Source organism: Glycine max, chromosome 4 (assembly GCF_000004515.6).
Source record: "Glycine max cultivar Williams 82 chromosome 4, Glycine_max_v4.0, whole genome shotgun sequence".
In the NCBI taxonomy this organism is placed as follows: domain Eukaryota; kingdom Viridiplantae; phylum Streptophyta; class Magnoliopsida; order Fabales; family Fabaceae; genus Glycine; species Glycine max.
Window position 1 is genome coordinate 42,846,880 of NC_016091.4, and position 22,993 is coordinate 42,869,872.

Below are 22,993 nucleotides of genomic sequence, written 5' to 3' on the forward strand. Positions count from 1 at the left end.
ATTTTTCTCCAAATTTACTCATATATGCGAGGAAGACTGCACCAGTACGAATTATGGAAACTTTTGAATATTTCTCTCATATTTATCGCATCCAAACAATGCATGTTTTTCAAGATCAACACCCTTCATCGTTCCCTCTACGGTACCAAAAACATGCTTAGTATTAACAATTGAGGCTTGGGAGCTGAGTACTTTTTAGTCTTAATGGTTGATTAAGGATTGTTCAATGTTCAGTATTAACTCCTAGTGTGCCACAATGATTGGGACTGTGTATCCTTTAAGTCTAATGGTCGACCAAATATGACTTAAGCACTCTAGCTCATTTGACAGCCATGAGCTTCACTTCGCTAGTGCCACATTTAGAAAAGTGTTAAAAGATCATCATTTGTGATTCAAGAATACTTACTATTGCTCTAATGACCCTAGTCATTTTTAGAAGATAACAAAAGGTGACCAATCACAAGGAGGGAGAACCACCCCTAGAAGCTTAGGAGTAAACTTTATCACAAACACAAGCATAAAACCTTAAACCTGGCCTAGGAGAGATAAATTAAACAATTACTTTTTGAGTGCTTTGGATAAGCAACCTCTAATCCTAACGAAATCGTATATCAAACCACTTTCTAATTATATGTTTTTCAAGATCAATTATATTTTTTTATCATCATAACATTAGTACGGAATACCCATCGATTTTATCAATAACAAATGATCACCGATGACCAATCACCATGACTAATTTATCTCTCCTAAATAAACTCTATTTTACTATTATAATAATAATAATATGTAATTAAATATAACTATACAAGACCTTTACGCTATTATGACATATTTATGGTGATCACACTTGATCCCAATGAATGTAGTAATTGTGTAGTTGGGATTTGGCGAAGACGGTTAGGGTGGAAAAGGATAAGAATCGCGGTGTGCGCAGTGCGCCACTTGAGTCGAATATCCATCACTCACTCACACATTGGTTTTCTCTCTCTGACTGTCACCCTCATCCATTAACAGTCTCCATCACTCTCCTCTCCCTCCTAATTACAATTTAATAAATCCACCTCACTCATTCATCCCTTCTTCACTCTTCCAAAACCATTGAATCACTCCAATGGATCCTCCTCTCATCAGCGACTCCACATTCTCCCCCGCTTACTCCCTCGCCGAGATTTGGCCTGGAATGCCCCATTTTCCCGATCACTCTCACCTCACCGCCACCGCTCCCACCAAGGGAAAGGACTCCACCGCCGCCGACGAGGTCCTCTCCTCCACCACCACTGCCAACCTATCCAATGTAATCACATCATTCCATTTTAGTCAAAATCATTTTTGTTTGTTAAAATTAGTGCTCAGCTTATTATTTTTATATTATTATTAACTATTGTGCTCGGGCTTTTGATTCGTTCATTGTATACGTCAATTACAGTCCAATACTTTCTCTTTTTTGGTTATTAGAGTCCAATTCGTCTATTAAAGTCCAATACTTTGAGTGTTTTTTCGCAATTCCCGAATGTTTGGAATTTCGTTAATTATACCTAACTTATGTCGTCATCCCATCAAACAGTCACAATTCCAACTTATATCAACTGTTTGAGTCTGTGGTGTTCAGCAATTGTAAACTGTAGTGTAGGGTTTTTACTTTGAATATGTTTGGTATTTTGGTGAATTTGATTCGTTTTAATTTGTTCCCGTTTGCTTTAAGGGAAAGAAATCTAAGAGAGATTAAAATTTTTTGAAATTTGAATCAAAGACGAAGTTGGAAGGAAAGGAAAGTTTGGATTTTTAGTTTTTGAAAGTTAATTTATCCTTTTTTTATTGTTTGTTTGTCTTCTCTTTGACCAAGTAAAAGAAAATTGTATTATTATTCGTGTTTCTTTTTTTTTTTCGTTTCTATTTTTGTTTTTTAGTGAGTGTGAAGCTGAGTGCTGATGGCATGTGTGGAAATTTGAACAGAATGATTCTGGTAGCAACAAACGGATGAAGGTAGGAGGGTCCAGTTTTGAAAACGATGGTTTCAAAGCGGAGGCAGAAGCAAGTTCTGTGGGTGGTAACAAGTCAAGTGAGCAAAGCAATAAACCTTGTGAGGCACCTAAGCCAGACTATATTCATGTGAGAGCAAGAAGGGGCCAAGCTACCGATAGCCACAGTCTAGCAGAGAGAGTAACTCGCTTCTCTCTCTCTCTCTCTCTCTCTTTTTGTTTCCTTTTCTCTTGCAAGTTTTGCTTGCTGTTGGGCATTTTTTTCTTGCCCCAGAAACAAATGAAAAGTATTGGAACTTTTAGACCTTTTCTTTTGGTTCTTTATATTTACTATTTATTCACGGGCATGCCACTTAATTGCACCTCTTTTGGCAGGCAAGAAGAGAAAAGATCAGTGAGAGGATGAAAATTCTTCAGGATTTGGTGCCAGGGTGTAACAAGGTAAACAATAATATTGGGTTGGACCATCACAAGGTTATTGCTTTCTGTTTTTCCTTTATCATTGTTCTTATTTTTTAATGTCCAGGTAATCGGTAAAGCACTTGTCCTAGATGAGATAATCAACTACATCCAGTCGCTGCAGCGTCAAGTTGAGGTGGATATCTTCAGCTTTCCGTCACTGTCTAGTATTTTCACTCACTGATTTCTTTTTAAACCATCCTAAACAAATTGAGTTTTTCAGTTCCTTTCAATGAAGCTTGAAGCAGTTAATTCAAGAATGAACACGAACCCTACTATTGATGGGTTTCCTTCAAAAGATGTAAGTCTATCAACTTTGATGTTGATCATATTGACTTCTAATATTTAATTCATTTCCACTTACATAAGATTTAAATGATACGTGAAACTGAATGTGCCGGTAGCTGTCAGCTTTTGGAGTACTGCAGAAGAAAGTTACCCCACTGCTTTGTCTGGACAATTTAACTAAAATGATTTATTTTATAGTAAATTATTCTTCTAGACTACTTTTATTTGAAAAATGTCAAAAACCAATAGGACAAAAGGATTTGTGAATATATGGATCCATTTGTGATATCATTCTCACTGATCAGTTGACAAAGCTCAAATGAAGTCTAGTTGGTTTGGAACAAGAAGAGAGGAAGTGAAGAAAAGAAAGGAATTGAGGTGGAAAGGAAGAATTGGTGTTGAGCAGGGAAAATAATAGATCAGAATGGGAAAACAGAATATTGATGTCCAATTCATTCTCAAATTCAAGTCTTGGTATCCAGAACTTGGTGCACAACAATTCATAAATTGTCAAAACCAACTTGATTATCAAGCAATCTAATGGCTCGAGTATCATTATATTATCCTCAAAATATCTGAAGGCTTATCAGTGGAATGGAAGGATTGAATTAGCGTATAATTTCTCTGATCTTGTCTCCAATTTAACATCCATTTTAGATGGAACAACATTTTGTAGGTCATCCTTCATGTATAGGACAAAAGGTTGAAGCTTTCAACTACATCATTTAGAAGTGTTTAAGATTTTTAGAGGCTCCAAACTGGTGTGGATAATTTTTTTTTTCCTTTGGGTAGAGGTGCATTTGGAATGTGCAAAAAAGCATTGGGACTTGCAAATATGATGTATATGGCAAGATCTATCTCAAACTACAATAGGCTAAATCATCTGAAATTTACTCTTGGCAAATCCTAAATTAGCTCTATTGCAAAATTGATTTGAACATCTTTGGAGGGAACATGCCCATAATTTCCGTCAGATTTAGAGTTCAATCCTACTTGTCATTGTGATCATATGAATCATAATTGTAGTTATCAGTGTAGTAAGCATGATCATGAGTTAAAAGTAGTAGGAACTAGAGATCTTTGACTACCATAGTTCTGGTGGAATGGCTGGTAGCTTGCTTTCAAATTCTTGTTCCCATTATGGTTGTTATGTCTTGAAACTTTACCATGATGTTAGTTATGTCTAGCACTTTAATATCGATAGGCCATGAGGTAATGAATCCAAAATAGGAGGAGATGATTCAAATTAATTTGAAAATGCTCAAAAATATCCTGAAGCTTCAAGCAGTAAAATTAACACCATATTTTGTGGAGGTCCCAAAGCTTGGAAATGGTACCTAGACTGCTGAAAAGTTGTGGTCACTTAAATCCACCAAATGGATGTGGGGAGTGTGCCCTGGAGATTGCCTAGGCTGGGTGTTGGTTGACGTGAAAAATAGAATGAGGATACTATTACCACATATAACCAAATTACACACACTAGGCCAAACACAATTCTCTGTTGAAAATGACTTGGTAGTTGGTAGTGAACAGACTGTTCTAGGCGGGGCGGGCCACCTTCGAATGGTGTTGGTCCTATGGACCATGAATGGATTCGCCTCTGGCCTCTATGTAAACTGTAACTTAGTACTATTGCCCAGGATGGGTTCCAAGTACTATACTAACGAACCTTTCATTTTACACCCTAACCAATTGGAACTACATTTTCTTATGTCTCGGTTGATATCCTTACCAAACTAATTAGACCTAAAACATTTTTCCTAATGAATGTAGTTACTGTAGGACTGTTTGTTCTCATGGCTTTGATCAGTTCATTAATTGTTTCAGGTTGGTACTCAGCCATTTGACATTGCTGGAATGGTATTTGGATCACAAGCAGCAAGGGGGTATGCTCAGGGATCATCACATCCTGGGTGGCTGCATATGCAGATAGGTGGTGGGTTTGAGACAACATAATTCAGAGAAGTCTCATTGGGAATGACATATCAACCGATAAGATTGATTTTCTATTTAAAAAAAACAATAGTGGGTTGGTTACATAGTGTGCTTTTTTAACAACCTAGTCAACTGTTGCCGAATGTTGTAGGTTTGTATTTCCATTGTTATAGTATGATATTATTTATAGAAAGTGCATCTAAATCGCATGTGCTTCGTTATATTAGCAATTAGCGAGTAGAAAACAATCTTAGTGTGGTTTTCGTTTTTTAATCCTGCTGTGATAGGATTCCTGCCTCCTGATTTGATTTGTATAACTATATATATTGCAGGTATGCAATTGTGTATTCTGAATGATGATAGTTTGAAAATGATTGAGTCTGACAATTTGAATCATTACTGCATTAAAAAAAAGGACAATTTGAGTCATTAACAGGAGCAGATTAAGAGAACGCTAGTGCGTTTGAAATCATGTATTGTCAATCTTGTTTTTTATTTAAATTTTTATTTGTTTTCTTAGTATATCTTATTATTTTGGTCATTTATTATTTTTCATTTCTCTCTTTAATTTCATGACTAATGTGAAAAATAATTAAAAATTAGTGAAGATATAGAGATGTTAGCAAAAGTAATAGTAAATATTGTATTAAGTTTTTTAAATGATAGATAAAAGGGACAATTTTTTTCTTTAATAAAAAATCGACACTTGTTTTGAGAATAAAAATCTACACTTAGAACCGAAATGGTAGTAATTAAAAAACAATAATGTAATGGAAAGCAAAATGCATTTTAGAGGCGAGTCAAAGACTTGAACAACATTGATTACTACTAGGATGCTGAGTTATTCACGAATTCAATCGTTTGTTAAGATGAAATATTAATAATTTGCCGCAATGAAACGCGCCATTTTATCAGCTTCCTATGCCCTTTACTAAAATTTCTTTTTTAAAAAAAAAGCTAATTTTCTGTCTTCTTTCTCTTTAATCATATAAGAAAATTTCAAATTTCATGAAGTTTTTCCTTGTTTTTTTTCTATCTATCCAGACATAAGGTTAGAATCACCTACCATTTTTCCAAAGATACGTCAACACAGGATTCCAAACATGATTTTTACTGGTCAATTTTACAGGTGATATAAATCCAAGGGAAACACTTTCATAATATCTGGCCAGTAAAATTGACCAGTGATTTTTACACACTGGAAGTGTTTCCTTTAGATTCATATCGCCAGTCAAATTATGAATCATCCACCGAAATCCCGATTTTAAGATTCACTCGGGCATTATAAGCGCTAGTAATAGCATTTAAATGGAGCTGCTTAGATTGTTTTCAACTATCAATTCAATCATATACGGTAATTATATTTTACGATTCTGGCAACAATACTTACCAAATGGAGAGGTTTACGTGAACTCTTAATTAAACCAAAAACCATTTCTGTGATTCTTTAAGTCCATTGTGTAATTTGTTGGTAGTTATACGATAGAAGGATCACGCAATCACATTACTCATCTTGCGCTGTAACTTGGAACTAAGTGAGCTCGTAGTCTTGAGCAAGAGTTGAGTAAATTATAATATCTAGCTCACAAATATTAAGAAAAAAATTATCCATAGGTATAGCGTGGATAGAAGTTTCTCACCACAGTACCTATAACTACTCACATTATAACCAAATAATAACACAAGACAAACAAACATTTCCCAAATATAAACGGCGTATGAGTAAGGTAATACACGACTCATTTGCTAGTGAGTTGTTGGTCAACTCCAATAAAGTTCAATTTCCATACATTACAAATTAGAGATCACACCTATTAAATGTTCAAATTTTTCCACACACCTATCTCTGATATGGCATTTAACTCCCCGTGCCCTTTCATCTTGGGATGATGGGACTCTTCAGGCAAACAAGATATATTCGAGGTTTTGAACCAAGAAACGTGACATTTAGGAAATCTCGCTAGCCCAATAAACACTAAAAAGTCTAAAATTAACCATACAATAAGTTAAAGCATAGCCATTCTTGCTGAAACACATGTGCTTTAGGAAAGTTAACTTCAAACTTCACAGTTATTACAGAATGCATACTGTATTTAAATATGAATGATCGAGTATGGGGACTTCCAATTGGTCAAGGATAGTGGATGCAATAATTCAAGGCAGTCCAGTGTCACTTGATGAATTGGTTATCCTTTACTTGCTACACAAAACCCCAGATCCCAATCCTTTAGCGCCGTACACTAAAGGAAACCACAAAATTTTATTGAGATACACTATTGTAAGTGTTCAAGATCAGCTTTGAAGTCCAGTGTCAGTGTCAGAGATCCATGCTGGAAATTGTTCACTAGGTTAAAATGACTAAAATTGACTGAATTCAACATAGCAAAAAATGAAAGGTGTTGTTAACCAATGCTCTTAGGGCATTGTTGAAGAAGCATTTAATAATACTCTCTATTAACAATATCATTTAATAAACAAATCCTCCTGATAGCTTAAAGAAGAAAATAATGATGGCTTTATAGATTTACAAGATATTAAATGCTTCTACTTTTTCATTCAATACTTTTTAAATTAGACGGTGAGATTATGTATAACTGTAAGGTTCCTGCCTTTGTGACATAGAGGTCACAAGTTCAAACTTGAAAATAGCCTCTTCGCATGCCTGGTAAGGCTTCATATATCAACCCTCCCTACATCCCATTTGGGCACTGGACCGCTCTTTTACCTTTTATTATAATTCCTTAACAAGGATCCTAAGGCCACTCATTAACAAATTCCAAAAGTAAATGAGTTTGTTCAATGATACCTGTTTAAGGCAGTTTTACTGATGGGAATCACACCTTCCGGAGATACAAGAGCATCAACTGGAAGATCAGATGAAGTCATTGGTATTAGTCCTTCATCCAGTATTTGTTCGGAATACGACAGTGCAACTGCAAATCCAAAGCCAAATTGCTTGATGACGACAAATTTTTGTAGGTTTGGTTTAACCAAAATTATGTATCCTAGATGGAATCAATGCATACCAAGCAAGGGCTGCTTCCAATTCCGCGTCTTTGCAAGGTCTTGGTAATTCTTCAGGAATGTATCATAGTAACTGTAGACGGGGGATGGCAGGGGACAGAGTGAGTTGTTGTGGGAGGTGGGGTTAATGTGCATGTTTTTTGGTGCTGTATTGTGTGGAGGCAGGGTATAAAGTAGGTAGCTATGGTTATACTTTATATATATTGGGTTCTAGAAATATAAATACTTTATAACCATGTGGGTATGTTGCAGGCAGATGCCTCGCTTTTGAATCTGATGTAAAAGGGTTTGGTACCCCCTGTACCATTGGTTAGTTAATTTATATCCTTTTGCTGATTAAAAAAACAAAAACTGTAGAAGGGGGATATTAACTGTAAAAAACTTGGACTATGATTTTATAGCATTTTTGACATAATAATAATAATAATAATAATAATAATAATAATAATAATAATAATAATAATAATAATAATTCAGGACATAATAAGTGAAATGTCAAAAGTGAAGTATAAGTTAGTGAAGTAGTCCCCATTCTAACAAAAACAGTTTTTGCAATGGTTGGTTCGGTAATATAAGACAGGCCAGAATTGTTAATTCAACTCATAAATTTCGCTACAACTGAGAACATGAGACAGATTTCAACTGTAAGAAAGAAGAAACAAATATAAAAGCATACCCTCTGCCACGACCTAAACGTCTTCCAGATCTGTCAAATGCCAGTCCTGGGAAGAAACATAATAGAAAAAGATTAGCTACATGCAAGCTACGACTCTAATAATTAAATAAGAAATGAGAAGCACACCAGGTAAAAGGAACAAATCAACTGGATCATTTGCCTGCATAACTGTACCAAAGAGAGCTTTTCAAATGGTTGTTGATTGATATTGGCCAATCGGGATTATTAGAAAATACATTAAATGGAAGTCAACCCTACAAGAATCATAAAAATAAAATTAAATGCTCAACAGTAGCCAAGATAGAGAGAAGAAAGATGCACATAACTTTTATCCTGTCCTTTGGAAGCGGCTTTGTAAAAATTATGCCATAAGAAGCTTTACTTGGTTGTTTTTTCTTTAAAAAAACAAAGGAACTCATATCTTTTAGCTGAAGAACCCCATTTAGAATATGCAAACTACCTATAAATTGATGTCACCTACAGACTTTCACATTGACCCAAAGAAAAAACAGAAATTTGACAAAATTTTACATAAAAAAAGGATAACTGGATAAGTTCCCAAATTTTAGTCTCACGTGCTGTTACAGAGTATGACCTGATAATAGTGGCATTTTGCAAAACTTTCAAAGATAAATCAGAAAGTTAAGCACATTATTTTTGCAAGTAGGCTACACCTATGAAAGCTAAATCGCAGGGTTTTAAAAAATTGTACGCAACCCCAGTTACGGTTGTAATGTCAAGGATTTGGGATCTCAAATGTGGATTCACTAGCCAAATTAATTGCAATTTTCCACAATATTAAAAATCGCAACAAAGTCATAACCACAATTGCAATTTAAAAAATGTTGAAGCAGGAAGATCAAAACCACGCATTCACACATTCAAACAATCAAAAGGTTGGATGAAGATCCGCTGACCCATATTTTATATCAACAAATCTGACTAAAAATATGCATATGAAATATACACGGTCTGATCTTCATCCAACGGTTCCAATTGATGAATGCGTGTATATGCAAGAATCCATCTATAAGCAAGAATTTGGTAGTAAATGAAAAGAATTTCTACGTTACACTGTCAACTAATTAAAAATAATCTTTTATATGATTTATAAAATACTTATTATAAAAGTCTAAACAAACCTACATTATACATGATTGTTTGTGATTGAATTAGAGTGTAAAAATCTTTTGCTCTATTTACTCAAAGAACAAAACGAACTCTTAGAATCTTGAGACTATCTCTAGTTAATGTGGGACTTGGGTATTTTTGAATACGAACAAAGAAAGAGGGGCAAGGCAAGTACCATCTTCACGCGCATTTCCATCAACATCAACCGGAGCAGGCTCTAAGATGTCCATTGAGTTTGCAATGAGATCATCAATTCCCGATATGTGGAGCATACGCATGTGACTATTCTTATCCTCCACGCGCGGCACATAGAGTTTCTTTCCATCTGCAAATTCAAAAATGTTTAACCAGCTTTTTAAGAAATAATGCAAATAATATGTAAAAAGAAAAAAAAAAAAGAAAGAAATTCTTATTTGAGTATCAGAAAATGCGAGGACGCACCAGTAGCATTGTTATGTTGCAAAATTTGTGACAATATTTTTAAAGTGTCGACTTCGCGAAGAGCAGCGCAGCTTATGTACGCGCATAGCCTGCGACTGGATTTGAACCACGGAGCTCCCAAAACTATGTCTTGAACGGTGTTATCTGTAAAACAATAAACGAAGAGAAGAATACGTTACGACATATAAGCTGAGCTAGATGGTTAATCGAAAATTAAGATTCTAATAAACTAATATACCGATAAAAGGAGAAGGAAGAGAGAATTTATGGTCACATTTTAACAAACTAATGATTGCTGATAAAGAAAGAGAGAAGAATAGGTTATAAGATTGTTAATAATGAGTGAGCGACGTAGGCATAGAGATATTTAGATAGTGATACCTTGGTGAGATCGGAGGGAGGGTTGGATGGATTTTAGGGTTTTTCTGACCTGCGTTCGAAGTAAGCGCTTATGTTTGAAAATGGCGTCGAGACCATCGTGTTTGGGGGTGTTGGTGTTAGTGCTCATCCTCAATTGGCCACACGTTGCTGCTCTTGTGCACCACTGTGTCATCAGCGTCTGTGCTCGCATCTTTTCATTTTTCACTTTTAGTCTTTCTTCGTTAAAACGTATTGTATTTGTTTATATTATTTTCCGATCGTCTCCTCCTCGTCCTTTCATTTTTTTTTATGCGTCCTTACGTAACTGGTTAAAGCGGAAAGAAAATTCATTTTTTTAAGATCATTTAAATAGATTTTATGTTTTTTTTTTGCTCATTTTATTTTTTTTATAATAAATATTTTTAGGTTTCATTGCATGTTTGGTGTTGTAATATAGTGTTTTTGGAAACACATTCTAGAATTAGTTAGGCATGCGATTTGATGCGAGTTTGATTTAAAATTAATTTAAATCAAACAAGAAAATTAAGTGCCATACAGTTCGATTTTTGCGGCTAAAAAATTCTGTCAATAAATATTAAATTTTTTGTTATTAATCAGAAAAAATTGGAATAATAACTAGTTAAACAATCAACATATAAATAAGCAACAAAAATTTCAACATTTGAACTTAAAGTAAAACAACACAAGTGGAACAATACTTAAATAAAAACCAGTCAACTTAAAAATAATTATTCCATTCAAACTATTTTAGATTTGGTTGAAGTTTTGTCGGCGCTATTCATTTTACTATTTGAGAACATTGAAATCGTTAAACTATATCATAATAGTTTTAAGTTTTGGATTTTTTTTTTTTGGGCTTCATGGGTATGGTATTTGTTTATTATATTTCAATTTTTAAACTATGTTTAACATAATATATTAGTCTTTGTAATGATGGTGATAATAATACAATTTCTCTTGTGATCTTTTTTCCACTATTTGACTACACCTAATAATTATAAGTAATGAATTCGGTATTTCATTTAATAAAAAAATTTAGCTTATAAAAATATTTAAATTTTAAAAATAATAGACAAATTTAAATGTTTTGATCCATTGATCTAATCCAAACCATTTACAAACAGATTGGTCTGGGTCACGAGTTTGATCAAACCCAATCCAAATCGATCCGCGTACACTCATAATTAAACATGTTGTAAGGATTCAATCCTAAGTTCGTGCATATAAAAAAATCTATTATCTCTTAAATAGATTTCAATATTTTAAGAGAATAATTATTTGCTACCATAACCTTTTTTACTCTGAAGCAAGATAAAGCTAAATTTGAGTCATCTAAAACATGACCACTAGGGTCTAAAACATAGATTATTATAGCAATTCAATTATGATTTTACTATATATAGAATTAGTAACTATTTGGGAAAGACTTGAATTATTTGGGAAATTGCATTTGATTAGTAAAACTGAGTTTTTATGAACGAGCTACTATTTGGAAGGATTATTGAATTTGCATTTCTTCCATGAGGGAAAGTACATACTAACAAGAAAAAAATGAACCGTTAACAATAGTAGTCATATAAACAAGTAAACCCTAGACAAGTTTGTCCAAATGATCCCGGTAAAGCTAGCCAAACCTAGAAATGGGGATTAAAATCCTATCACAGGACATGCTTTGATTGTTCAAGTCCTTGACCTCTAGGCATTTAGGTATTTTACAGACACATTCTTGAGGTAGAAGAACATCCATGCTTCCAACACTCGAGCTGCCCCTTGGCAAAGGATCTTAGTGTCAGAATAACTCACAATTTCACCACAAGCTAGACTTTTGTTGTTTTCTTAAGGCTCAGCCTCATGAAATTCAATTATCGTCATTCTAAGCATGATCATTTGGCTCCAGTACACTTAAAAGAGCCAATTACTATAAAAGAAAAATAGGCATCATGCATTCGCTACCTCAAATGAGGTCATAACAAGGTGGCTGAGTTTCTCTAGATTCTGTGATATCTCTGATAAAATTTTGGTTCCTTCACTATCTTTCTCATCTCTAATGGAAACAAGCTCTAAGAACCGACTGTTGGCTTTCAGAGCCTTCACCCTTTCAGTAAGGAAAGACAGTTCTTTTGGTAGAAAGGCTTCACCTCCTTTTCCTGTTACAACAAAATCATTATGAGGAATGGTAATAAGCATAATAATTAGAGAAAACCCCAAATATGTCGTCCAAAGTTATATGTATTACCACCTTGTTTTTTAAAAAAAATTGTGACTAAATTAGTCCATTAATGATCTAAAATGTCACAATATTAGTCTTCTACAAATTTTCATCAAATTAGTTTTTCTCTAAAATGTCATCATATTCATCTTTATACAAGACATAAGTGGTGACCAAAGGAAATTTAGTGACGAAGTGACTTAGTGACCAAATTTTAAGGACTAATGTGGTGATGCATGTAACTCGGAGAACTAAATTGAATGTTTCCTCCAATAATCATTAGAATTATAATGCTACCTATTCATGAAGGCATCTTACCTGTCTCGCTGTCTAAATTATTAACACTGTCAGAGCTAGACAGTAAGGAATAAATTCCACTTTCTGCTAAGGGTGTTCTATTTTCTGTTTTCTTCATCCGGCCAAGAAGATATGTTTTCTCTGCTTTAAAATCTTTGACTGATTCATTGTGTTTTACCCCTCCATTTTCTGCCTGAGATGATACAACTTGATTAGAATTGAGGCCTTTTTCTGCATTACCTTCCCCTTCATTGAGCTTGAATGAAGAGCTATTATCACCAATAGATGAGTTAGATTCCCTACTAAAAGTATTTTCTTCTGCTAAGCTTCCATATTTTTTTCTATAAATCTCCAATTCAGCTTCTAAAGCTTTGAGATCTTCCTCTCGTTTGAGAAGCATATCATTAGATGCTTGTAGGGCTTCTTCATCATACTCAGCCTGCTCCTCCATCATTCTCTGATACTGCAAAGCCTCCATTTGCACCGCTGCCTTCTCGGCCTGTAACCGGGTGATCATGGCCATTGCATTGTTGGCAGCAACAGCTGAAGCACTTCTTTCTTCATCCAGCTCCATGTACAAAGCCATGAGTGATTTGCGATCCAAACGAACTTGCCTCTTCAAATTGTTTAAGATGGCATCATCAAAATCAGTTTGGGGATTTACATCATTAGAGTCAGAGGAAAATTCTGTCTTTTCCAGTGGTGATTTCCTGTTAATCCTGTAAGTCCATCTGGGACTGTTGTTTGCAGAATCGGTGAGTGGGATTCCAAAGAACTTATTGCCCCTTGTAAAAGTTGGGGTGAATTTGCTGGACTCATCGTTCAAATCTTCAACTTCTCCCAATAGAGGCAAAGAGGTAGATTTGGTGTCTCCGCTTGCTGTATAGAACAAAAAAATTATTTTGTAAAAGATGCCGGGATCACATTTTCAGTCATGAGTAAATCTAGTATAAGTTCAGTGTCTATATAGCTTATAGGCACAACTAATCAAAAGTAGGATTTATTGAAATAATAACAATAAAGTCTGTGTTGACACCAATGCTGAAGTGATTATAATATTAATCAGATAATGTGTTCTCGTAGTCCTTTATTTGATACCAATTAAAACATATATGGCACAATAAGAACTCAAATACAGCTAGAAAGATATAATTTTTAATCTGCATAAACTAGCATATACATAGTATCAGGAAATTCTAGTTTTTCACATCACATTTAACACTCCAAAGAAATTCTAGTTTTGCATATACTCACATTTAACAATCGGACTATTAACATTGAAGCCAAACTCATCCTCTTGAAGCTCCGGATCCGACATAAATTTGAGTTCTTTGTACCTGATGTGATGCAATTCTAGACCATTAGGTTCCTCACTTTTTGATGTTGAAAATGGAAAAGCTCTCGGTGAAGGAGTTGGGGCTCGCGCAAATGATGACGAGTGCTTCACTTTTATATTAGAATTAGAAGAAGACTTCATTTTCAATGGCTCTCCACAGCATGAACACTTCTGGTTGCTGCTTCTATCAACCTGCATGACCCCATCATCCTTCAAACTCAACTGAATTGGTTGGTCATCCTGAACAAAGCACTCCAAATCCTTATGCAAAATCCCCACAAGGGACTTGTAGGTGTCGCAATCCGATTCTTTCTCAGTTGCAAATGAAAGCAGGCACCCCTCACACATCTTCCTTATGTCAGAAAGCTTCTTGTGGTTGTGACAAAATGCCAAAGACGACATGTCCTTCTTGTGAGCCTCACACACGGACTCGTTGTAATAGAAATCAGGATTTCTGTGAACCATAACATGATCAAACCTGGTGCACAGCCAGCAAGGGATGTGCAATTCAAAGAATCTGGCAAACTCATTGGCCAAAAATGCCAGAAACCCATCAAGGAAGAGTATGAATATCAGCACCCATTCAAGCAACACATAGATCACAAAGTGTGTGAACTTCCCCATTTCTTGCTCAACAAATTGAGAAAATGATCGATTAGCCATGTTAGTAGTTTTCTTTCCTTTTTTATTTTATTTTATTTTCTCGTCCTTGTTAGCAACCCAACATCATGCAGAATGTAACAGATTGGGATAAAAAATAACAACCAAGTTTCCGTAATCTGTAGTGCTGTTGAAGATTAAAGAAAAAAAAAAAGAAAAAAAAAGTGGGTGTGGATTAAGAAAGAAAAAGGAACTTAGAATGTGGGAAGATGGAGGAAGATCATGACCTTGGTTGGGGACGAGGATCAAGATCTTTCTCTCAGCGTGTCTCTCTCTCAGTGGCACGTTTGCAAAGGTAGGAAGAGAGAATGTGAAAGGTGGAACTCAATTAGCCATATAAAAATAGAAAAACAAAAACCAATGGAGGCTGTTAAGCAGACAATTACCTGAAATAACGGTCTATCACGCCTCTCTTCCAATTTTGCTTCCCAATTACAGAAACAGATATCTCATGCATTTCCTATGGCAAAACCTATACAAAAAAATTCATACGCCACACTGATGTTGGTATCTGAGTATTTATTAACACCTTGTCATTCCTAGGTAGATTTTTTTTATTATTTTTATTGAATAGCACTACTTTTGTTTCGGGGGAGAATTAACAGAGTTTAATTTTAATAATACACAGTAAAGATTTTAACATTAATAATTAGAAATCACATTAAATACAATAATTAATTACAAAGTCAAACTTATATACTTACCAATCTATAATTAGATTACAATATAAAACAAATACATTCTAATTAAATTGATTGATATAGCACTTTACCTACACCTTTTACATTATTATACTCAAAGCGGTTGAAATATAATTTATCTATCAAATCTATGAAATATTTACAAAGCATCATTAAACTTATATTCCATTTTGAATTACTCTTTGAAGACTTTTTTTCAATTAAATTTTCAAACGGTTGTATTTTTTTATTTATATTTTCATTATTTTTTATGAAATAGTATATTAAAAAAATTATATTATTATTCAAAGTTAGTCATGGATAAAGTTATCTTAATGGCTGGCTAGTCATGAGTTTGTTAGTTTTTTTTATTCAATCACAAACAAGTATATATGATAAGTGTATTAATTTTTAGAATAATTACTTTAAGAGTCCTACAACAATAACTTTTAATTGGTTCATTATATTTTACATGTATTTAAATATTCATATAATGCACGAAAGTCAACTGGATTTAATGTATAAAAATAAATCACTTTATATAATACAATATCCATACCATATAATTGACAATGCTATAAAGTTTAATTGCATTCCGCCCCCCCCCCCCCCCCCCCCTGCTACAATTTTGTTGGATTTTCATAAATCGAAAAAGGAAAAATAAATTCTCTATGGCTTATGCAAATTATAATATATGTGCTTCTTCCATGGGAAACGAAGCTTCTGTAATAACTATAGGGGGTTGGCTAACCCTGCTAAAATGCTAATATGCCTCATAATATTCCTCTTTTTCAACACATGAATGACTAGCCTGTAGTCAAAGTATTCGCTGCCATGTAAGGGGAGATGCATCCCTGTACCTGAAAAGAAGTCATTTTTTTATGAGAAGAAATATGCATTAATTAATCATGACATCGAGAAATATTATTGATATATGTAGTTTGTTACAATATTTTAACCCTATTATTCATTTATACTAACTGGTTAAGTTCTTGTGGCCCAACAGAACCTACTACTAAAAACAAATTAACAGATCAAGAAAGACGCTCTTTACTAAGATAATCTAAATATATCTTAAATATTTTCAAACACTCCACCACCTCCTTAAAAGTAATAAACCCCACAAACATAAGACAAAGAACCGTAGTATAACATGCAAATGAACTTAGGCTACTAGAATTCCCCTCAAATCGCAACCTTCAATCATGTACACAACCCAACAACCTTCATCTGAACTTTTGAAGACAACCAAACAGCCAGATAGAAGAAAAGAGGAGAAGCTGCAATCCCTTTTAATAGGAAGGTATCACCAAGAAGAGAAGAGAAAAACTCAACACCATAGAAAATCCTAAACAACCAAACACAGCATAAAGAAGAAAGAGAGAAGCAATGTTAGACCCCCAAAAGTCCAAGAATAAGAGAAACTGGGAACTCCTGCTCCCAAACCAATATTCCCTTTTTGGTTTGGCCAAAACCAGAAGAAACTTGGGACAACTCTTGCTCCCAGATTTATGACACTCACAGTTGCACCTTATTGGCTAAAATCACTAATCTAAGGATACTCCGCCACAATGCTTTCATCCTAGGATAGGCCAACTACCTAGAGGAGGCAGCTCCATCTCATGGGCAGCCATTTCCTCTAATATCTCAAGGTTCACAATGTTGGTAGTCTTTGCCTCTCACATAGGCAGCTCTTTGCTTCTAGATAGAAATATTTAACGTAACACATTCTAATGACTAGTAAAAAAGCTATAAGACAGCAAAACAAACCAATTTCTGATTTGGTTAAACATTAATACATTATCTTCAGTTTCTATAAGATTATGTCAATAAGAAAGTAAAAGAATGCAAGAAATTTCTTGCCTGCAATAAACAAGAAGGAATTTGGATATAACCCTGCAGCAAGAGGTTGACTTTTTCCAGAGAACTATTTGGCACGGGAGTAATGACATAGAGCACACCTTTGACTGAGTCAATGCCCCTCACGATCCCTGAACATAAGAAATCAAGATACATTCAACAATGCATATGCCTAGAATTATGGAAATGCCTAACAACTAGAACAGTAGAAGGCTGTGTGATTTGTGCCCATTAAGAATAATACACATTTTTTATTCGTTATCTTCTACATTTGTGGAAGTATGATGGCCTAAATAGGTATAGATCCCTCAAACTATATTACACTTGAGAACTGAGATGTTATTGCAAAGCTAAGAGACACTCATAAATTTATTAGAACCAATAGACATACATATGAGATCTGATGAAGCTAATCCAAAAATCAACATTACTTCACAGTATTTTTGTGCCCCACTGCTACCAAAAGTTTGAAACTGATTGTCAAGATCAATAATTAAGTTATCTTTTAAACAGAATTCTAATTCCCATTTTGTTTGAGACATTTGAAGTTTTCAAGACTTGAGAATACAGAATGGGACACTTTCAGCAAGTTTGCAATACTACTGCCACCTAAAATGATTTTTTAAATTTGAAATTTCAATTTTGTGAAGGTATTTCAGTAAAATGACCCTCCGTTTCAGAACAAGACATAATCAGATGCTTCAGAATTCAGAAGTTAGTCAAATTACCTACCAAGCCCAAGACACCAAGGCAAATTTTCAGGTCCATCAGAATCAACTGCTAAGCCAACAACGGTAGCATTCAAACTGTAGAATATTTCAGAACTTGGAACCTACGAAGATATGGATAGACCATAAAAATATGTTCTGCTCACCTTTATAAAAATAAGATAGATATATGAAACATTGTTGGAACAAGAAAACAACATATTTAATACTTGTATTTATATTAAAAAGATTTAAAAATAAAGTGGGATTAGAACAAAAAATGGATCTAATGCATGAAAACCGAACATATAAAGGGCAGCTCAACTCAATCACAAGATTCTACTCTTGTGGAGCTTGGGAAAGGTTATATGTATGCAACTTTAACTTCTAAACCATCAAGACCTTACTACTGCACTGAGGTGCGACTCAAAATCAGAAAAGGGTAACAAGTAAAATTTGAACTAACCTCACAGTGAAGGTGCCGAATCTTTATGCTTGCAATAGGAACTTCATACGGACAATGAGAGGTCAACGCATGTGCAAGTTCCTTGATTGTGGAAATATTTGACTCACTAGAAAAGCATTGTCTGAAATAAGCCATTATTCGTAAATCACGCAGTAGACGTGCATCCTTCTGAACAAGCACCCTAGGGAAACCAATAGGGATATTCTATGATATTTAATGCATAAAAAATGGAAAGGACCAAACTAGCAGCTGCAATTGATAACTTTCTGATCAGATTAGAGCTTACGATCTATTTAACGAGTCCTGACGAGCTGAATTTATCTCAATTATGTTAATTGTTTCATCATGTTCCCCATCTGACCAGAATTCTCCAGCAGGTAAATTCTTTTTTTCACTGGATATGCTTATCTTAACTACATGTGTAGGACAAATATATTTTAACATGTCCACTAATACATCATAACCAACGCCTGAAATACAAGAGAAGAGAAATCATTGAACAGTTACCATAATAGATGATATATTGCTAGCATTTTAGAAAAGAAATGGTTTAAGTGCAGTAAAAGTACAAACACAAGATTAAAAAGAATCAGACTAACAACTGAAAAGGAACTGAGCTTACCTTTCACCCAACCAGGAGTATTCACAATAAGAGGAACCTCAATCTTATGAGGATATTCTCCCTTATCTGAGATGCAATACTCCTTTCGGTAATGATTATATATGGCAAATACATAACTTAAGTATGTTGATGGATCTCTCTTACAAGAAACATCACCAAAGAAAAGGCACCTGTTACAGAATAAATGACAGATAGTGAGTCAAGCAAGTCCATCACATGTTCAATCAAATAATACCAGAATTGGCTGACACTTACACGATTGAATACAAAGATCCAACACAAATGATATATATCATCCAAGTCACTGTACATAAAAAATTTCACAATAATAAAAGCCCCCCCAACACCCATCACTCAATTCCCCCTCCTCAAATGAAAATAAGAGAGAAGAATGCCTGAGATCCTTGGCTCTTACAGCATCTTCAGAAATAAGGAACAACCATGTACAGAACAAAATCATATGAAAAATGTTGTAATATATAATATTTGTAATTTGTTAATATAATCAGTAATCTGATGTCAAGATAGTTCTACTTAATCTGGAAAACATGAAATACATCTCAATAGTAATCATCTTAACCTAACTAACAAATGAAGAATACAATTGCTAAAACTTTATGTCATCCAATATATGTGACCACGGAGTAGATGTTAAATGTCATCACAAGGCAGAAGCCTAGTCAAATATTTCAAATTCAAACTTCAAAGCAACATTACAAAAACCAAAAAGCACAGATTCAGCTCCCAAATTATCAAGATGAGATAGCATTTCATACCTCTCCGGTGTTTTCAGGCATGGAACTGTCAAATCTAAAAAATTAAAATAAAAAAATTACTAACTTTGGAATAAATCAAAAAATATTTTATGCAAAAAAATAAGACAGAGATTCACCAACATACCTGGAGTTACTTTATGAACAATGGTTAGTGATAGAAAAGCAGGAGGAGTAAACTCAGGTTGGCCAACATCAGTATCCAGATAAGCTACTTTGGTGTATTTGTTCAAGAGGATGTTTAGGAGATAGCGGGAGAAGGTTGTCTTCCCACAATTCTTGGCACCACATATAAGAGCAATCGGAAGCATTGAACTGTGTGCAATGGACTCTGTGGCCTCTAACCACTGCTCTGGGATGCATATGTCTGGTGAAGGAGAAGAATCCATCCCTTTCTCTCTGTAAAAGTGCAAGACAACTTTTCTTGATTAAGCATATTTTTGTCAGTGAGTCATGCAAATTTCCAAATGGTGCAATGCACTGCAAGCATTCAATAACTGATTTGAAAGGAAGCCAATCCACCTGATTCAGTCTGTCATGATTTGAATTTAAACACTTGGACTGAATTGGATTGGGTTGGTACTTAGTAAACTTGTGAATTTTTTTCCTTTAATTTAGGGTACATTTCAAATTATACAAGCAATATGCAATTATTCAAGTAGTTGGGCCCAGCTTATGGATGGACTTGGGAATCTCAATCAATTTTCACCGAGTGAATGAAGAGTAACAGGATGCCCTTTTCTTCACTTTTTTTGTGCTCTTCTAGTTTGAAAGATGACAACATTGAAGTTTTTTTTTAAAAAAAAAAAAAAAGAGTCCATAATTGAAGTATTTACACACATGTCATACTTCCTTTATATTTCCATTAACTATTTGAATGAAAATTGAAATAAAGAACTTCATTTTAACAATTTAAAGATTATAAAGACTAAATACAAACAATTAAAAATAGAAAAACTAAACAGACATGGACTATATTAAGAGGATGAAAAATACCCTATATTCTATTTGCGGAAGGGATGCCTATTAATATATGTGTATCATCTTATTGTTTATTTTCATGCATGTAGTATCCACATTTAGTTACTCTTGTGCGAATTAAGGGAAGAAATATTTCTTGACAAGATCCACTATTTTGAAGCAACTTAATTTTGACATAACTACTGCTCTCAGCTGTCTCTTTCGCTGGAGCATTACAGAATCATATATGAACGTTCAGTCTCATAGAATAAATCCCCCTTAGACCAGAAACAGTATACCTCAAATGAAAACTATTCCTGACTCCTGACTCATGACTCAAGTTTGTATTGACAGGCCTGCAAATTCTCAGCAAGGATTGATCCTCTAAGTTAAATTTTGAACTTTTGATTATGACAAACGGTGCACTGACACCTTTCTGGATTTGCCTCCTTTAAAGCGGCAAAAGGCAAAGTAATCTCGATTGTTGATGAGAAAATCAACCATTAATAGTTCAAACATATTCACAATTTGTTATGCCTGTGGAAGTAATATGGATAGTTGATTTGCTCATAAAAAACAAAGATTACTTAAACCTTAACCCTCACTATAGAGGAGCTGGAGTCCACCTTTCATACAAGCAAATTATACCGATAAATAATTTGCTTGTTTAAACAGAACCTACTTCCCATGGATACATGGTAATTAATTACTAATCATAGACAGACATAACCTATATAATCTAATATCTTTGCCCAGAGCTATGTTTAAATCATAAGATTTAGTGCACTTTCCTTGTTTATGAAGCATGCAGCAAATGCAACGTTTTTTTCCCACCAAAGTGGAGCAATACTATTGGGAGGTGGTGCTATACTAGTAATTTCTTTTATTCAAACAGTTATTGTATACAAGTATTGGCAGATAGAGAAATTCAAATGATATTTATTGCATACTAGAAGTTGTTTCAAAATCCCACTATTTACTTACACGAGACTTTATTGTTACGGCATGCTAAACACATAAATCCGAGGTTTCGAAGAACTGATGTACAGAACAAAATGAGGAATCGCACCTGATGGAACAGAAGTAGCGGGTGATTGTGAACAATGAGAAGACTAAAGCGACGGTTCTTCCTGGCAAGGAACACTTGCACCACAAAGGCGTCAATTCAAAACGTGAATTGGGTTTTGATTTTTGAAACCCTTTTTTTTTTCCTTCTGAAATTGAATGTAGGACGGCTCGGAACAGTGGGCTCGGGTCGAGTATGAAAACTTGGTTTTATTTTGAGGGTTGCTAGGTGCACCCAGTAATTTTTTAAATGGCAAAAATGTCCCTGGCTTCTTTCTTCATTATTAACGTTTATTTTTTCTCGGAAATGCATTGTACGCCATTTTTGTTGGCTGTGTTTCTCTCATTTTCTGTTTTTCTTACGGCATTGTCTCCGGTTCGTGGGTTCGTTGTGAACGGTTAGGTGCGATGAAGGTGAAGGTACTGGTGTTGAGCGTTGTGGTGGTCGTCGACGGCATACGAGGTACGCAGAAGGTGGTGTCTCTGTCGGGGACGTATGGATCAGTTACGAATCAAATTGATCCGTAAGTCTCTTACGGATCAAGTTGATCCGTAAGTCTCTTACGGATCAAGTTGATCCGTAAGAGTAAATTTTTTTAATATTTTATAATTAAGTTTCCCTTTTTTAAAAAAATTATTAATTTGTTTGTATGGTCATTTTTTATTTGAGTTGGTTAGATGGACGAAGATGAGTGAATGTATGAAAGTATAATGTCTGAAGAAGCGGATATGGATTATCAAAATGAAGAAGCATGTGGTGCGAATGAACCGCATGTTGATTGTTTCGAAGCGTTCAATACTTCTTAGGTTATAATGTTCATATTTGTGAGAGATTTAATAAAATGAATACTGGTAGAAAACTTAAATTATGTGGATTGCTTTGTAGGTGTTTGACAGTCGAGAGGATGTTTTGCGGTGGGCTCGATCTGTTGCTCATGAAAAGAGATTTGTGGCAGTGATTATAAGGTCAGACACAAACACAGGTAGTAGAGAAAGGACTTTGTTTGTGTTAATTGACTGTGAAAGGAGTGACGAATATAG

The 22,993-nt window shown here is 34.6% G+C and overlaps 4 protein-coding genes across 7 annotated transcripts; 1 reads left to right on the forward strand and 3 right to left on the reverse strand.

Moving 5' to 3' along the window:
- Positions 1-947: 947 nt before the first annotated feature.
- On the forward strand, positions 948-5,081 carry LOC100306638 (helix loop helix domain-containing protein). Its single transcript, NM_001251033.2, has 6 exons — positions 948-1,297; positions 1,957-2,163; positions 2,358-2,423; positions 2,509-2,577; positions 2,665-2,742; positions 4,557-5,081. The coding sequence occupies exons 1-6, from the start codon at positions 1,115-1,117 to the stop codon at positions 4,683-4,685; spliced, it is 732 nt and encodes a 243-aa protein (NP_001237962.2). The 5' UTR covers positions 948-1,114; the 3' UTR covers positions 4,686-5,081.
- A 1,260-nt stretch (positions 5,082-6,341) lies between these two features.
- LOC100777775 (5-formyltetrahydrofolate cyclo-ligase, mitochondrial) lies at positions 6,342-10,593 on the reverse strand. 2 transcript variants are annotated; one of them, XM_003523005.4, is made up of 8 exons: positions 10,318-10,593; positions 9,937-10,080; positions 9,671-9,820; positions 8,491-8,532; positions 8,365-8,410; positions 7,691-7,761; positions 7,471-7,597; positions 6,342-6,994 (listed from the first exon to the last, which is right to left on the reverse strand). In XM_003523005.4, the coding sequence occupies exons 1-8, from the start codon at positions 10,505-10,507 to the stop codon at positions 6,982-6,984; spliced, it is 783 nt and encodes a 260-aa protein (XP_003523053.1). In that variant the 5' UTR covers positions 10,508-10,593; the 3' UTR covers positions 6,342-6,981. The 2 variants fall into 2 exon arrangements, with proteins under 2 accessions (XP_003523053.1, XP_014630255.1); XM_014774769.3 differs by lacking the exons at positions 6,342-6,994; positions 7,471-7,597; positions 7,691-7,761 and adding an exon at positions 7,768-7,986.
- A 1,276-nt stretch (positions 10,594-11,869) lies between these two features.
- Positions 11,870-15,395, reverse strand: LOC100817859 (probable myosin-binding protein 5). Of its 2 annotated transcripts, none has more exons than XM_026128257.2 (4): positions 15,047-15,395; positions 14,078-14,946; positions 12,845-13,702; positions 11,870-12,464 (listed from the first exon to the last, which is right to left on the reverse strand). In XM_026128257.2, the coding sequence occupies exons 2-4, from the start codon at positions 14,820-14,822 to the stop codon at positions 12,256-12,258; spliced, it is 1,812 nt and encodes a 603-aa protein (XP_025984042.1). In that variant the 5' UTR covers positions 14,823-14,946; positions 15,047-15,395; the 3' UTR covers positions 11,870-12,255. The 2 variants fall into 2 exon arrangements, with proteins under 2 accessions (XP_025984042.1, XP_025984043.1); XM_026128258.2 differs by having other exon boundaries at positions 14,078-14,676; positions 15,047-15,393.
- Positions 15,396-16,133: 738 nt separating this feature from the next.
- On the reverse strand, positions 16,134-22,118 carry LOC100818392 (polynucleotide 5'-hydroxyl-kinase NOL9). 2 transcript variants are annotated; one of them, XR_001387994.3, is made up of 9 exons: positions 21,957-22,118; positions 20,055-20,326; positions 19,931-19,964; positions 19,155-19,324; positions 18,819-19,002; positions 18,533-18,713; positions 18,088-18,191; positions 17,363-17,490; positions 16,134-16,359 (listed from the first exon to the last, which is right to left on the reverse strand). XR_001387994.3 is itself a non-coding variant. In XM_006578536.4 (9 exons), the coding sequence occupies exons 2-9, from the start codon at positions 20,314-20,316 to the stop codon at positions 16,306-16,308; spliced, it is 1,113 nt and encodes a 370-aa protein (XP_006578599.1). In that variant the 5' UTR covers positions 20,317-20,326; positions 21,957-22,118; the 3' UTR covers positions 16,134-16,305. The 2 variants fall into 2 exon arrangements, 1 of the variants encoding a protein (XP_006578599.1); XM_006578536.4 differs by having other exon boundaries at positions 18,092-18,191.
- Between the last annotated feature and the right edge of the window lie 875 nt (positions 22,119-22,993).